The sequence below is a fragment of the Acanthisitta chloris genome, unplaced genomic scaffold, assembly GCF_000695815.1.
Source record: "Acanthisitta chloris isolate BGI_N310 unplaced genomic scaffold, ASM69581v1 scaffold11918, whole genome shotgun sequence".
In the NCBI taxonomy this organism is placed as follows: Eukaryota; Metazoa; Chordata; class Aves; order Passeriformes; family Acanthisittidae; genus Acanthisitta; species Acanthisitta chloris.
The window spans coordinates 11,440-23,873 of NW_008688720.1; the positions used below are offsets into that span (position 1 = coordinate 11,440).

The 12,434-nt window shown below is 38.9% G+C and overlaps 1 protein-coding gene across 1 annotated transcript in view; it reads left to right on the plus strand.

The window, feature by feature from the left end:
* The first annotated feature begins 1,292 nt into the window (after positions 1 to 1,292).
* SCML2 (sex comb on midleg-like 2 (Drosophila)) overlaps positions 1,293 to 12,434 on the plus strand; it is a 52,761-nt gene continuing 41,619 nt past the window's right edge. Inside the window, exon 1 of the mRNA XM_009081140.1 lies at positions 1,293 to 1,400. Within this exon, the coding sequence (XP_009079388.1) occupies positions 1,379 to 1,400 (22 nt within the window). The 5' untranslated portion in view covers positions 1,293 to 1,378. The remainder of the gene's footprint in view (positions 1,401 to 12,434) is intronic.

The window sequence follows — 12,434 nt, forward strand, 5'->3', positions numbered from 1 at the left end:
ATTAACTGTCCAGCGTGTTCACACACAACACACATACACTAAATGAATTCTTCAATTTCTGGCATTTAAAAAAATAACGTAATGAGTTTTAGACATAGGACTTGCACTGTTTAAAGTTTTCATCATGCAGTCCATCACCATAGTGTGCAAGTTCCTTGAAGTTTCACTAAAAGTCAGTTTCAGGAAAATACTCAGCTGAATCATGCCTCTCTTGTTATGTGATATACATGTGAATTTTATTCTTTTTACCATGTGAGTAGAAGATTTAAGCAATTTCAAGTTGATAACCTGCTTTTCAGCTATTCTTTTATGTAACACTGTAAATGTGTAGTTTCTAAAAATGTTACCTTTGATAAAATTCATGTCAGAAAAAGTATAAACATTCTTAAATTTAAAAGAAGTCTAAAACTTCTGATGATGTCAGCTTTAAAACTCATGGGAGTTCCTTGGAAGGAAATTATCCAAGAACATAAGTCAGAAATTTAAATGTGTTTTTATGAATTATTACTTGAAAAGTTAATAGAAAGGGATAATAATCTCCTTGACTTCGAGACTAAATGCTTCAAATGAGTTTGACTTGAACACAGTCAAAGTTCAAAAAAACCTAGATGCTGGAGTAGAAAATCACAGTAACACACACCAAAAATAAAGCTTGATTTTGCTGTTTTACACTAATTTAGCTAATCTGTCCCTTCTAGTTTCTAAACCCTACAAGAATGTGGCTCAGTGCTTTTATCTACAGTAAGAATTTCCCTAACAGGTTCTCTGTGCTCTGTTACAAGTCGTAGTGGGCAGTGGTATCAGTGAGGACTTGGGCCTTTGTGTAAATTTTTTGTACATCACTGTTTTGTTCCCTCTTCAGCTGTAGTTGTGCATGATAGTGTGTTTTTTCCCAAAAGTGTTTAAGTTGGTTGTTTAACTCTGTGCAAGTGAGGTGGGATGAGTAGATTATGTACAAGAGTCTTTCTTTCATTTTTCAGTAATGTTTTTTTTGGGGAAAAGGAATAAAGCACATTTTATATCTTTTTTTTGTATTAGAAGTCCACAGAAAATGCAAATCACTATACAGTGAACTGTCTAAAACAATTAAAGTTTGCATTTGGTACCCTTGCTACTTTGATGTAACCATTGTTCACATGTTGCTCTTCTACGCATAGTTTGTTAAGCATTTGCAACTTAAAACCAGCAAGATAATTACACACCAATACAAAAAAAATCATCCCTTCCACAAAAAGAAAACCCAAACGCCAACAACAACCTCCCCTCTAACTTGTTGTATTACTGCTCCACAGGAAACTGTTGTGCTGAAAGGAAGAATTAACTGGTCTTTCAACTTCAGCCTTTTTATTGTGAGAGGGGAGATCACAGAAGTGTTACCATGGGGAGAACAGCAGCTAAAGGTAAGGCCTGGTAGCTTTAATTCAAGAGGAAAGAAAGTGGGGAACCTGCTAGATTCCCTTTTTGAAGCTGGTGGACTATTAACTCGACAATTATTATACTGTTAGATTGAAAAAGACAGTTTATGGTACATAGTGAATACAGGTAAGTTCAAACTTTGCATTTTTTTTAGAAAAAGTAAGCTAAATTTAGCTGTCCTGGAGTTCCACAAGTTCAACAAAAGTAATTCTGTCCTGTGACAGCCTTGAGACCATTATTCTAGTCTGAAACTGAAGAATATGTCCAGATGTGCTATTAAATAAAATAGAGAGTTTTATTCTGTAACTGCATGTAATTTAGCAGGACTGAGTAGTACAAGGAACCAGATTTTATCATGATGAATGGCATTAGCAGCTGTCTGTTGAAGATAAAACGAGAGTTTTTAAAAAAAGTTAATCCACAAATACACAGTGTAACACAAAGGTATGATTTCTGCTGTGTCATGTCTGCACAAGTTAATTGTGAGTTCAGTCCTAAAATAAAGAGTGAGACTTGACCAGAAACAAGAGTGTTTGGGCTGGTGAAACAAAGAATGTGAAAAGAGAAAGACCAACTGTCTGAAACCAGGTTGCTGCTGCTTTCAAAGCTTTCAGATTCATAGTCCTCCCCCATAAAAGGCTGCTGACACTTTTTGTACTTTTCTTGAGCTTTCCACCTTCAGCCCAAGCTGCTTTATGTGCTTGTGTGTTCCCTTGGTAAATAATTGTCTTTTGCTAGAACAGATTTTCTGTAATGGCAGGAGTCATCCATTTAATTGTTGCACCAAGAGTTTATGGAGGAAGTCTGTCCGCTTCTCTTGTAGGTTTTCTGCATGGCTGTTGTCTAAATACACTCAAAGAGACTCCCTGTTCCAGGCAGATAAGATAAGAATCTCACTAGGGAAGTACAAAAAGAAGGGAAGGGGGAAATTTCATATTCACTCTGTCTTGATATCTTCAACTGTGTACACTGAGGCTTGGTGAAGGGTAACTGAAAGGTGCTCACACAGCCCTGTGTGGTAGGGAGTGAAGAAGGCACTCTCTGAACAATGGTAAGTCTTGGGCTTGTCTTAGTAACCTTCATCTGAGGGCAAGTAACTGTGTGGGATGGGAAGAGCAAAGGTTTCTGTCACCCAAAGGTATTTCACATCCATCAGGAAGAGACAAGGAGTCTCTTTGAGAAAGAGGGTATCCTGCCATGTTTTGAACACCCAGCAGAGTTGAAGACTTTAGGGTGGCTGGTTTTAGCTGCAGAAATCTTGAAAGAATGACTTGAACTGCATTTTCCCCACATTGGACAACAAGCAAATGGCAAGTCTCAGAAGATAGCACATATGTGCCTCCTCATGGAGCACAACATTCTGTGGTAAAAACTGCTGCTGTCAAAATACGTGGTGCTTGCCATCACTCAGACAGAGTGAACATCCTGTTTGTTGAAAGGTTAACTCTTCTAGAAAGAAGTGGAGTTTTAAAGCATCTCAGACAAGAAGCTGTAGTTCCGCACAGGAGTTTGAGGAAGTACACATTGGTCACCCAGGTTTATCTTTACCAGAGCTTTACCACTGCCTTCTGTTGAGTATTTTCTGTTTTGTATTCACAAGCCAGTCAAGATAACTTTGTCTTTTTTTTCTTCTTTGTCTCTAATTTCTTGCATGGTAGATGTGGTTGCTCTTGCCTGTCTGTTGTTGAATAATCTTATCAGCAGAATTCTGTGGTTACAGATAGGGTGGGACTAATGTAAACATGTGGAGTTTTGAATCACTAAGCAGAAAGCACTATGCTAAATAATCTTATTCTAATCTTGGTTTGTATCTAAAGCTTTAGCTTATGAAGTGCACTGTAGAAAAACAGTGAACAGTAGAATACATTGCTTTTATAATTTTATTATATGTTGTACTCTTATCTTGCTGCCTAAACGAAAACAATCTTTCATGGGGTATTTAGCCTGCATGTGTTATAGGCTAAATATATACAGTTACATAGCAAATATATAAACTCTATATACTTATGTGGATTACTATATTTTCAAAACTTTCTTTGAAAATCATATCCCATTCTTTGTTGTTTTTTTAAAAGAGAACTGAGTAGCATTTGATTAAGTCCACAGCAGCAGCATTTGATTTTCACTCTTGTTTGAACAATTGATCTAAAACATACTGTGTTTTACATTGGAAATTAGACTGAAACTTGTCTCTTCAAAAATGGACTTTATGAACAGAGGAAGGTAGATTATGAATTAAACTGGCATATATTTTTATCACATGAGCTTCAAGACTCTATCTAAATACATCTCTTCTGTCTCCAATATAATTACTCTCTCTAATAAAGTTTCCATTTTCAGGTTTCAAGGAATTAGCCATTGAATGTGGCTAAGTGAAGGGGATGAAAAGAAAATACTCATTGTACTTGACGAAATATTTCCATCTTTCATAACCTCATTTTTGAGGTTTGATCTCAAAATTTGACCAAGCTGAGGATCATGTGTGGAGTCATCTTCCTCAGCCCAGTGATATAATAGTCTTGTCTTAATTTTTTTACATGATCTTTGGATACTAAATTTGCTAGACTTTAGAATATCAAAATTTCAAATGTAGATTGGTGTGCATTAAAAAAAAGTGTTTATAAAATAGATTCATGCTTATAGCATTGGATTTTAATAAAATTTATTTTCTTCATTGATTGTTTTTGAAAGTAAACCATACATTTTTTTATCTGCCCTAACTACTGACATTGAAAAAGGCACACCTGACCAGGGCATCATAGCAACTGTGAAGTATAGACTGGGGGAAAGTTTTCTGGGGTGGTAGTAGATACAGGGTATCTCATGTGGACATAAATTGGTAATTCTTGCTGCTAGTAGCTTTTCATCTGCTGACACAAAACACTCCATCTTTGTAACAATATTCCCGACTTTCCATTGAAGGTTGGAATGCATAAAAGTAAGGGAAGCCTTTGAAAACAGTCTTGATTTTGTTGATACTTATTTTTGGATGCTTCTGCATGTGCTGGATGTGCTTTACTTGACCATTTTGAAGAGCAAATTTCTGGCCATCAAAAACAAGTGATAGTGATGGTGCTTTGGGTTTACTATGCACGAAAATGCCACCACCTCAGATGAAACAGATTCCTCAATTTCTATTGAGAAACCCACTTCTCATTTATATAATCATCTCTTTTTGTTCTCATAGTTTTCTAATGACTGATAAGAAAAACGTGTTAAGAGTTTTATTTTAGCTTTCATATTTGCTATGATGTTTCTGAGATAGGCACTACACATAACTGGTAAGGGAATAAATAATTTGTGTGGTGATTGTCAGTGAGAACACATGTGGTTTCCAGGCTGTATTTTTTTCACATTCTTTCACCTGTTCTTGATGTCTCTGATCATGAAAGGCTGTCGTCTTGTTTGAAATCTGGCTCTGTTGGGTAGATACTCTTTCATGACTCTGTCCTTTCAAGCTTTGGGTGTTCGCAGGAAGCAGTTATTAGTTCTCTTATTTCAACGGAGTCCCACCTAGAGACTTACTGATTGCCTCTTTGGAAGTTACTTACTCTGTAAGCTGACAGCCTGATGTCTGTGATAGTCTCATGACTGTTTTGGGGAAAGCCTGACTATCTGAGCTTACAGAACATGGCAAAAGGCTCTGCTGTTGATTGCTGCTACCCAGTAGAAAATTGTCTGGATTCAGCTCAGTCCCAAAGAGGCTGGATGAAATATACTTTGACCTGTAGGATAGAGAAGGGGAATGTTAGCCTTGTGTTTGATCATTGTTTTTGAACACAAGTATGTTGCTTTTTGGTGCTCTCTGTTTTAAGAAATGCCTTACTTATAGTGTGTCTTTTCTGTTTGCTGTTAGGGCTTAATGTTTGCTGCAGAACAACTCATTGTATTTCAAGTGTTTCTGGTCACCACATGTTTTACATTCTAGGTCAGGAGTGTTTCTGTTCCAAGAGGAAGCCAACCAGTAGCTAAGGACTTAGGTGGGAATGGATACAGGAGTTGTCTGCTAACACAGTTTTTTGATAAAAGTGAGCCATCCCTTCACCTGTAGCAGTTCAGGCTAACTAGGATGACCCAAGGTGTGAGCTGAAGCACATGCCTTCCTGGAGGAGCAGCCTTGTTCTGTGTATTGAGGTGTTCACAGACTGAGAGTTATTCTCCTATGCAGAGCTTGGTAACATTTTTTAATCTGCAGATGTACGTGTACTTTTGTTGCCAGCTCAGTGTCATATTTAAATTGAGCTGGAGTCCATGAGTGTCAAAAACAGGTCATCAAACCAGTGTATTTTAAAGACTAAAAGGAATGAGTGGAACTGCCTCTCTGTCTTCTGCATTATAGTTGCCCTTTGTCTCTCATACATGCCGAAATCCATCAAAAATGAAATAGGACAGAGTCCTTTCTGAATGTGTGTAGAGATGAATGATAGGAAGGTAGAATCTTCTGAGTGATTCTTTTAAATAACTGACATATGCACTGAGGTAGCTGATTTGAGTATTTGAGAAATTAATATGAGTATTCAAGAATCTAAATATAGAATGGAATCTTTAACTCAGAAATGTGCGTTTAGGATGGGTTTGGTTTTTGTCCTTGTTTCTCAGTTCATAGTGGTTTAGACAAGGTTTATAAAGGTACCCAATATCTTGAGGATCAGTTGTGTGTAGGCTGAGTAAAACTGTTAAAAATTAGGACAGGGTTGCTGTCTGTGAAGCCAATAGTATGTATTCTGCAACTAGATTTATCCCTGTAATGTGATACAAAGTAGTAAAAAGCTCTGCTTTTTCATGCTGTACTTCTCAGTCTGTTTTGAAAGGAAAATAGTGCGGTGATTAAAGTTATACAAATGCCTTTTTGATTATGCACTGAAATGAATAAAATAAAGTCAGTATTTGGAACAAGATACTCTGTGTTGTTGAAAGCTTTGTGTTATGCTGGGCATCGTTATGATGTGAATATTACATTTATTATGTAATGGAATCTTGTCTTTTAGATTCAAAGAATATTAAAAAAGAGAAAGATGGAAAGAATCAGCAGGCAAACAACCCGTCTTTAAAAAGTGGTAGGTATTGCAGCTGTCAGGTTATTAGTTAAGGTACCCTAAAAGAAAAAGTGTGTGTTTGGATTGTACTATTTCAAGAGGCTTTTTTTTTTTCCCCACTCTTTGGTCGTTACTGCTGAGTAGTTAAAAACATGCCATTGCTTTTGTCTAACTGTTAGAAAAGTATGTTTTGGTGTAGAAAGAGATGGTTGAAACTGCTTGACTTGAGCCTGATGGTTTTACTAGCCAAGACAAGTACTCTTTGAATGTGTAATCAAAGATGCTGTGTAAACATTAGTATTTTTAGACCATTACTGATTTGTCTTTTCTTCTCATCATGTATTTCTCAGTTTCATGCATTTTCTGCTTTCCTTAATGTGTTTGCTGGTGCCAAAGAAAGGATTTTCAGTTGAATAAGTCTGAGTTTTTAGGATTGATAACTGGATCAAATTGCCTGGGATTCTAATTTTACTTTAAGCAATTGATGTGAAAACAGAATTTAGAATTTGTGTTCTTATAGTAACCTGAGGAAACTACACACTTGCTGGAAATGATCTTACTCTTATCTTACTTAGCCTCTGCTATCCTCAACAGGTGCCATAAGGCAGTACAGAAATGAGGTTGCTGGCAATTTAGCTTTGGTGGGCTGCAGTGAGAGTATAGCAGCATCCTTCGATACCCTTGGGATTGTCACGTTGTTTGCTTGAATTTGGGACAGTAAGAAATGTTGTGAGTACTACTGACTGAAGTACAAAATCTCTTCAAGAGTTATCAAAAAAATGTCACTGAGTTACTTGAAAAATCTCACTCTGCTCACATTTCTGTGCCCTCTGACTCCTGATAGATGGTGTGGTTCAGAACAGACGTAGCCCTGTAAGACACCTCCCTACCAGCAAAGTGCTCGTCATAGGTGGATAAGATAACCATATTTCATGAGTCACTAGAAAATGTCCCTGCCTCCTCCTGCAGTAGGGAACATGATGTTGAAAAAGCTTTGTGGAAAAGCAGTGCTAAGCAGGCAAGTCTTATTCTGTCATCTGTGGTTTTCCACTTGGGCTATGTTAATCTAGTGTCTGGGCACTGAACTTATGAAGTCTAGGCTCAACTCTGTCAAACAGACAGGAGTGCCTTGCAAGATCTGTGATTTTCTACAGATGAGATGATAATTTCTATCCTGTGTTGTTGCTTATTGGTGTCAAGGCAACAGAGCCTCTTGATGCTGGATGAAGAAAGATGCCTTACAATACTTTGGACTGGCATCCAAGAAATCTCCAGAGTTTTCAGGGTAATGTGTGATAGGAAAAGTTGAAGAGGAGGGGAGATACATAAATACGAGAAGAACGTGTGAAAAAATAGACTAAAGTGGGCTGAGAAAGACATGGGGAGGAGAAAAACTCTAATTGAATGCTCACAACATGTAGAAGGAGGTACAAGGTCTAAAGCAGAGTATGAAATACCTTACAGTTAAGTGACTGTATTTGCAAGAGTATGTAAATGAAAATTAAAAGGAAACCTCAACTTTGAAGGGGAGAGATTGTGGAATGAAGACTAGAAAAGATCCATCTCGTTGTCCAAAATCTCAGGTACATGCCAAGGAAGCCTAGGGATGATGCGAGAAGACACATCTGACTAAACAGTGTTTAGGCTATGGTGATACTATATTAAACTAACCTAAATAAATCAGGACTCAGTTACACCTAACTCATAGTTTGTCTCCAATTTAAATTTGGTGAAACTTTTGACTTACGCTGAACTGAAGCATTTTGTACGGTGCAAGAAACCAGCACTTGAGCAAGTCACATTTGTGTATTCATGGCAGCAGATGTGATGCCTGCAAGGGTGCTGAGGTAGTTGACTGATGTCACTGTGAGGCTTCTTGCACATTTTGGAGAGGTCGTAGTGATTGAGGAAGCTTCATGATGGCTGGAAAAGGTCAAACATACTAGTATGCCCACTGTCTATAAGGATAAGAAGGGAGCACCTGGCCTGCCTGATCTAAATCTTCAGGAAGACTATGGAGAAAGTCCACCTGGAAGCCGTTTGCAAGCAAATAAAGGACAAAGATGAGGGTAGGAACAACTGAGATGGGTTTGCCAAGTGTGAACTGTGTGAACTTTTGTGGTAAGTGATTCTGTAAACAAGGAGAGCAGTGCCTGATGTTCATCTCTACTTCACTGAGGCTTTCTCTACAGGTTCTGTAGTGTCCTTTTAGCCAAACCAGTAAGATGTGGTTTAAATAGGTGGATGGAAATTTGACTGGACTGCCAGACAGTGCAAGGTCCACGTGACAGCTGGTAGCTAGTGGCATTTCTTAAGAGGTCAGTACTAGGGCTGATGCTACTTTATGCCTTACTGTCAGACAGGAGCAGCTGGACAGAACATGCTGTTAAACTAGTTAGTGGGCAGTGTCGAATGGGGAGGAGTAGCTGGTAGGCTGGAGGGCAGAACTGCCCTTCAGATGGATTTGCCCATGCTAGGGAAACGGGATGACAGGACGCCCAAGGGATTCCAAGTCGAATGGAGAGTCCCTGCCCGCCCCGGGCAGACCGGAGCCCTGCAGCACAGTCGGGAAAGCTGCCTGGAAAGCAGTTTGGCAGGAGTGGCCCTGGAGCCCTGGCAGACAGCGAGCTGAGTGTGGGCCAGCAGTGTGCTCTGCTGGTGAGAGATGTCAACTGCATACGGATCCTGCCGGCAGGACTGCAGGCTCGGGACAGGAGGAGGGATTTGGGAGACAGCGCTGGAGAGCTGTGCTCTGTTCTGAGCTGCACAGTGCGAGGAAGGCACTGCTGTGTGGGAACAGGCTGGCTGGCCACCAGTGAAGGTGCTAGAATGCAAGGTGTAAGCAAAAGTGCTGGTACTGAAACCAGAAAAATGGTTTTTTTTCAGCCACAAGAAGAGAAAGCTTATGGGGGATGGCCTCGCTGTCTTCAATTCCCAGACAGGTGGCTGTAGAACCAGGCTCCTCTTGGAGGCACAGTGGGAGGAGAAGTGACAAATACTGGCTGCAGCATAAGAAATTCCTTTCTTGATGAAAGGAAAAAATCTTCACGTTGAGGCTGATGGAACCCTGGAGGCTGAACTAGAGACCTCCTTGGGGTCCTTTTTAGCTTGAGTTACTTTGGGTTTGGCAGGTTTGACAGCACTGCAGAGAGCATCAAGGGTCACTGACCCCCAGGGCATTACCAGTAATGCAAGTAACTATGGCAGAAACTTATTTCCTCCGTTTTTAAATGAGTCAGGCTTTGCACCCATGCTGCTGTTTTGAATTGCCGTTTTAGGGCCTCCCTCCTGTGTTGGTCCTAAACTAATTTTTATTTATTTTTTACAAAAGGGTCTAGTTACCTTCTGCGTGGGTATTTTTTTCCTGATTCTAGTACATGCTGGTTTGTTCTTCAGCATAAAATTTCCTTTTTCTCTCTATTTTTTACTTTGCTGGTAGGTTATAAAGTTGTGCTTGTTGCATGAGGAATTTTTTTAAGCTGTCTAATTCAGCCTGCAGATTTGAGTGTGAAGAGAGATGCACATTAAATCATTAAGTGTGAGATAATTTTCTTGAGGATTTCTAATTGTCAGAAGCTGAATGTTCTCAGGGGCTTTTAGAACTAGAAATATGTGTAATGCAACGACTTGTTTACCTGTGCACACTGAGAATATAGAAAAGAGGTCATGTAGATATTTTTTCAATGTGATTATCTTTCTCATGATGCACTTTACCTATTGCAAACATACATGCATCTCCTATTTCTATGACTGCAATAATTAAATGATAATTAGCAGCATCTCTGAGAGCTTGGCTCTAATTTAGTACATTGCATCTTCACAGGTGGAGAGGTTCTAATTTTAACTCCTGGCCATTTCTGCTTGGTGGAAGAGCTTTTGATAGCCAGGATTTAAAGCAAAGAGCCAGGCAATGTAGTTTTCCTCTTGCCTTTGTCTGCAGCTGGCTGCTTGTGTTACCTTATGTGTCTTTCTAGTAAACGTTCCCTGGAAAAAAACCCACTTTCTTTCCCTCTGTATTTTTGGGTTGTCCCATCATATTTACAGTCCTATTATAACAGTTGAGGTATTTGGGAAATGCTGGTATATATAGAGAACTTTTTTGGAGGAGGTGAATGGGGGTTTCTTTTGGTAAAAGTTGCTGTCTCTGAAGTATCTATATTTATACAGTCCTTAACACAGTGAAGCTCTGATTCATGATTACAGCTTTTACCTCATATTAGATCTGAGACAGCTGGGACACAGCTAACATTTTATTTTTGCTAGATTTGATTTTATTGAATTAGGTATTGACTAAGGTAAAATGATTAAAAAACAGTTTTTTAAACAATCAGAAGGCAACCTGAAGAGGTAACTTTATTATTAGGCTTTTGTTATGAGACCTTGCTAGCAGTTCATCATATTCAATTTTTGCAGCCTCCTTGGCCTGTTAATGAAAAGAGCAACAAATCTGGAGGCTGCATGCTGGAGAAAGCTCTGAAAAGGCATTTCTGCCTTCCTGAAATACAAGTATCTAACATATGCTTAAGTTAACGTACCCTGCCTTTTGTGAGTAATATGAAATCAGTGTTACCGTATAAAAGTGTGAATAAAATTTTCATTCCAAAACAGGCAGAATTCCAAGATGTTGTATGGAAACGTCTTTGTTACCAGCCTGCATATACTCCAGACCACCAAATTAACAGCTTTTGAGATTTTACTGACTTGTTACTGACTTCTCACATAGCTAACAAGCACATGGCTTCTGCAGTGCCAAGGACAAATCAGTCATACACTTTTGAGTCTGCTATGCCAAAAAAAGAGGATCTCAGCAGGCCAAGGGAATAGTTTTCTCTTGCTTGAGGCACAAGTAAATGCTGTGCTAATGCAGGCAGACTCCGGGCTCAAGCCACCACGCTTCCTTCAGAGAAACAGTGTGTGAATGCCGGAAAATGATGCCGTTTTCTGATCGTTTCTTTGCTTCTCCTTTCTCCTGAAAATTGCAGAGATGTGTTTAACCGTCTGTGCCCAGTGGCGGTTTTGGATGGGTTGCTGATGGATCACAGGCCACGCAGGCTCGAGGCATCAGCGAGGACTGTGCTGTAGGCCGTGTGAGTGGCTGCTGCTGAGCCGCTGGGTGGCATCGCTGCATCATTTTGGGGCTTAGGAGTGATTTACTCTTTAGCAACATCAGAAAGGTGCCAGCTGCCCAAACATGAAAAATAAGGAAAAGAGCTTACTTAGATAATTTAGTAACAAAAATATTCGCTGTGCCATTGCAGCTTTTCTTCTACTTAATTAATTAAATGAATAATTAATTTCTCTTGCGTTTAATTTAATTAATATTCACTTATATCTTAGATGTTAGTGCTTCATACTTTTCCATCCATGCAGCACTGATAACCCTGATTAAATCAAATGCGGAATGCACTTGGCCATGCACATAAACAATGCCACTGTTAACACTGGAGAAAATACCATCATTCTGTTGCTTTACATTGCCATAATATTTTCCTATAATTGCCATAATATGTAATATTCTACAAGGAGAAACCTTTATCAGATTTGAGATGAAAAAAGACAAAGATGCAGTTGAAAGGCTGTGCTAATCCTTTTGCTTTCTAATGGACTGGGGATAGTATTCATAACATGTATTTCAACAGTGTCTGTGTTTTTCAATGTATCTCAGTACTCATAGAGGTTGTCATATCAATCCTGCTGTTAGGGGAATTAAGATACAGAAGGGCTAATGTGATTTCTACAAGGGTGCTTGGGAGATCCTTATGCAGAGAATTGAATCTAGGTATCCTGACTTGTATCTGTTGTATGTGGACCACAAAATAAAAAAATGATAGTTTGGGGAATGTTTCTATTGATTTTGCCTATTGTGTGATCACCCCTTTGAGTTAACAGTATTCTTGAAGCTCCCTTGAGCATTGTATGTATTTCAGAGGTGGAGTTTCCATTTGAGAGTAATTTTATTCTTGAAAAAAAATGTGTTCTACA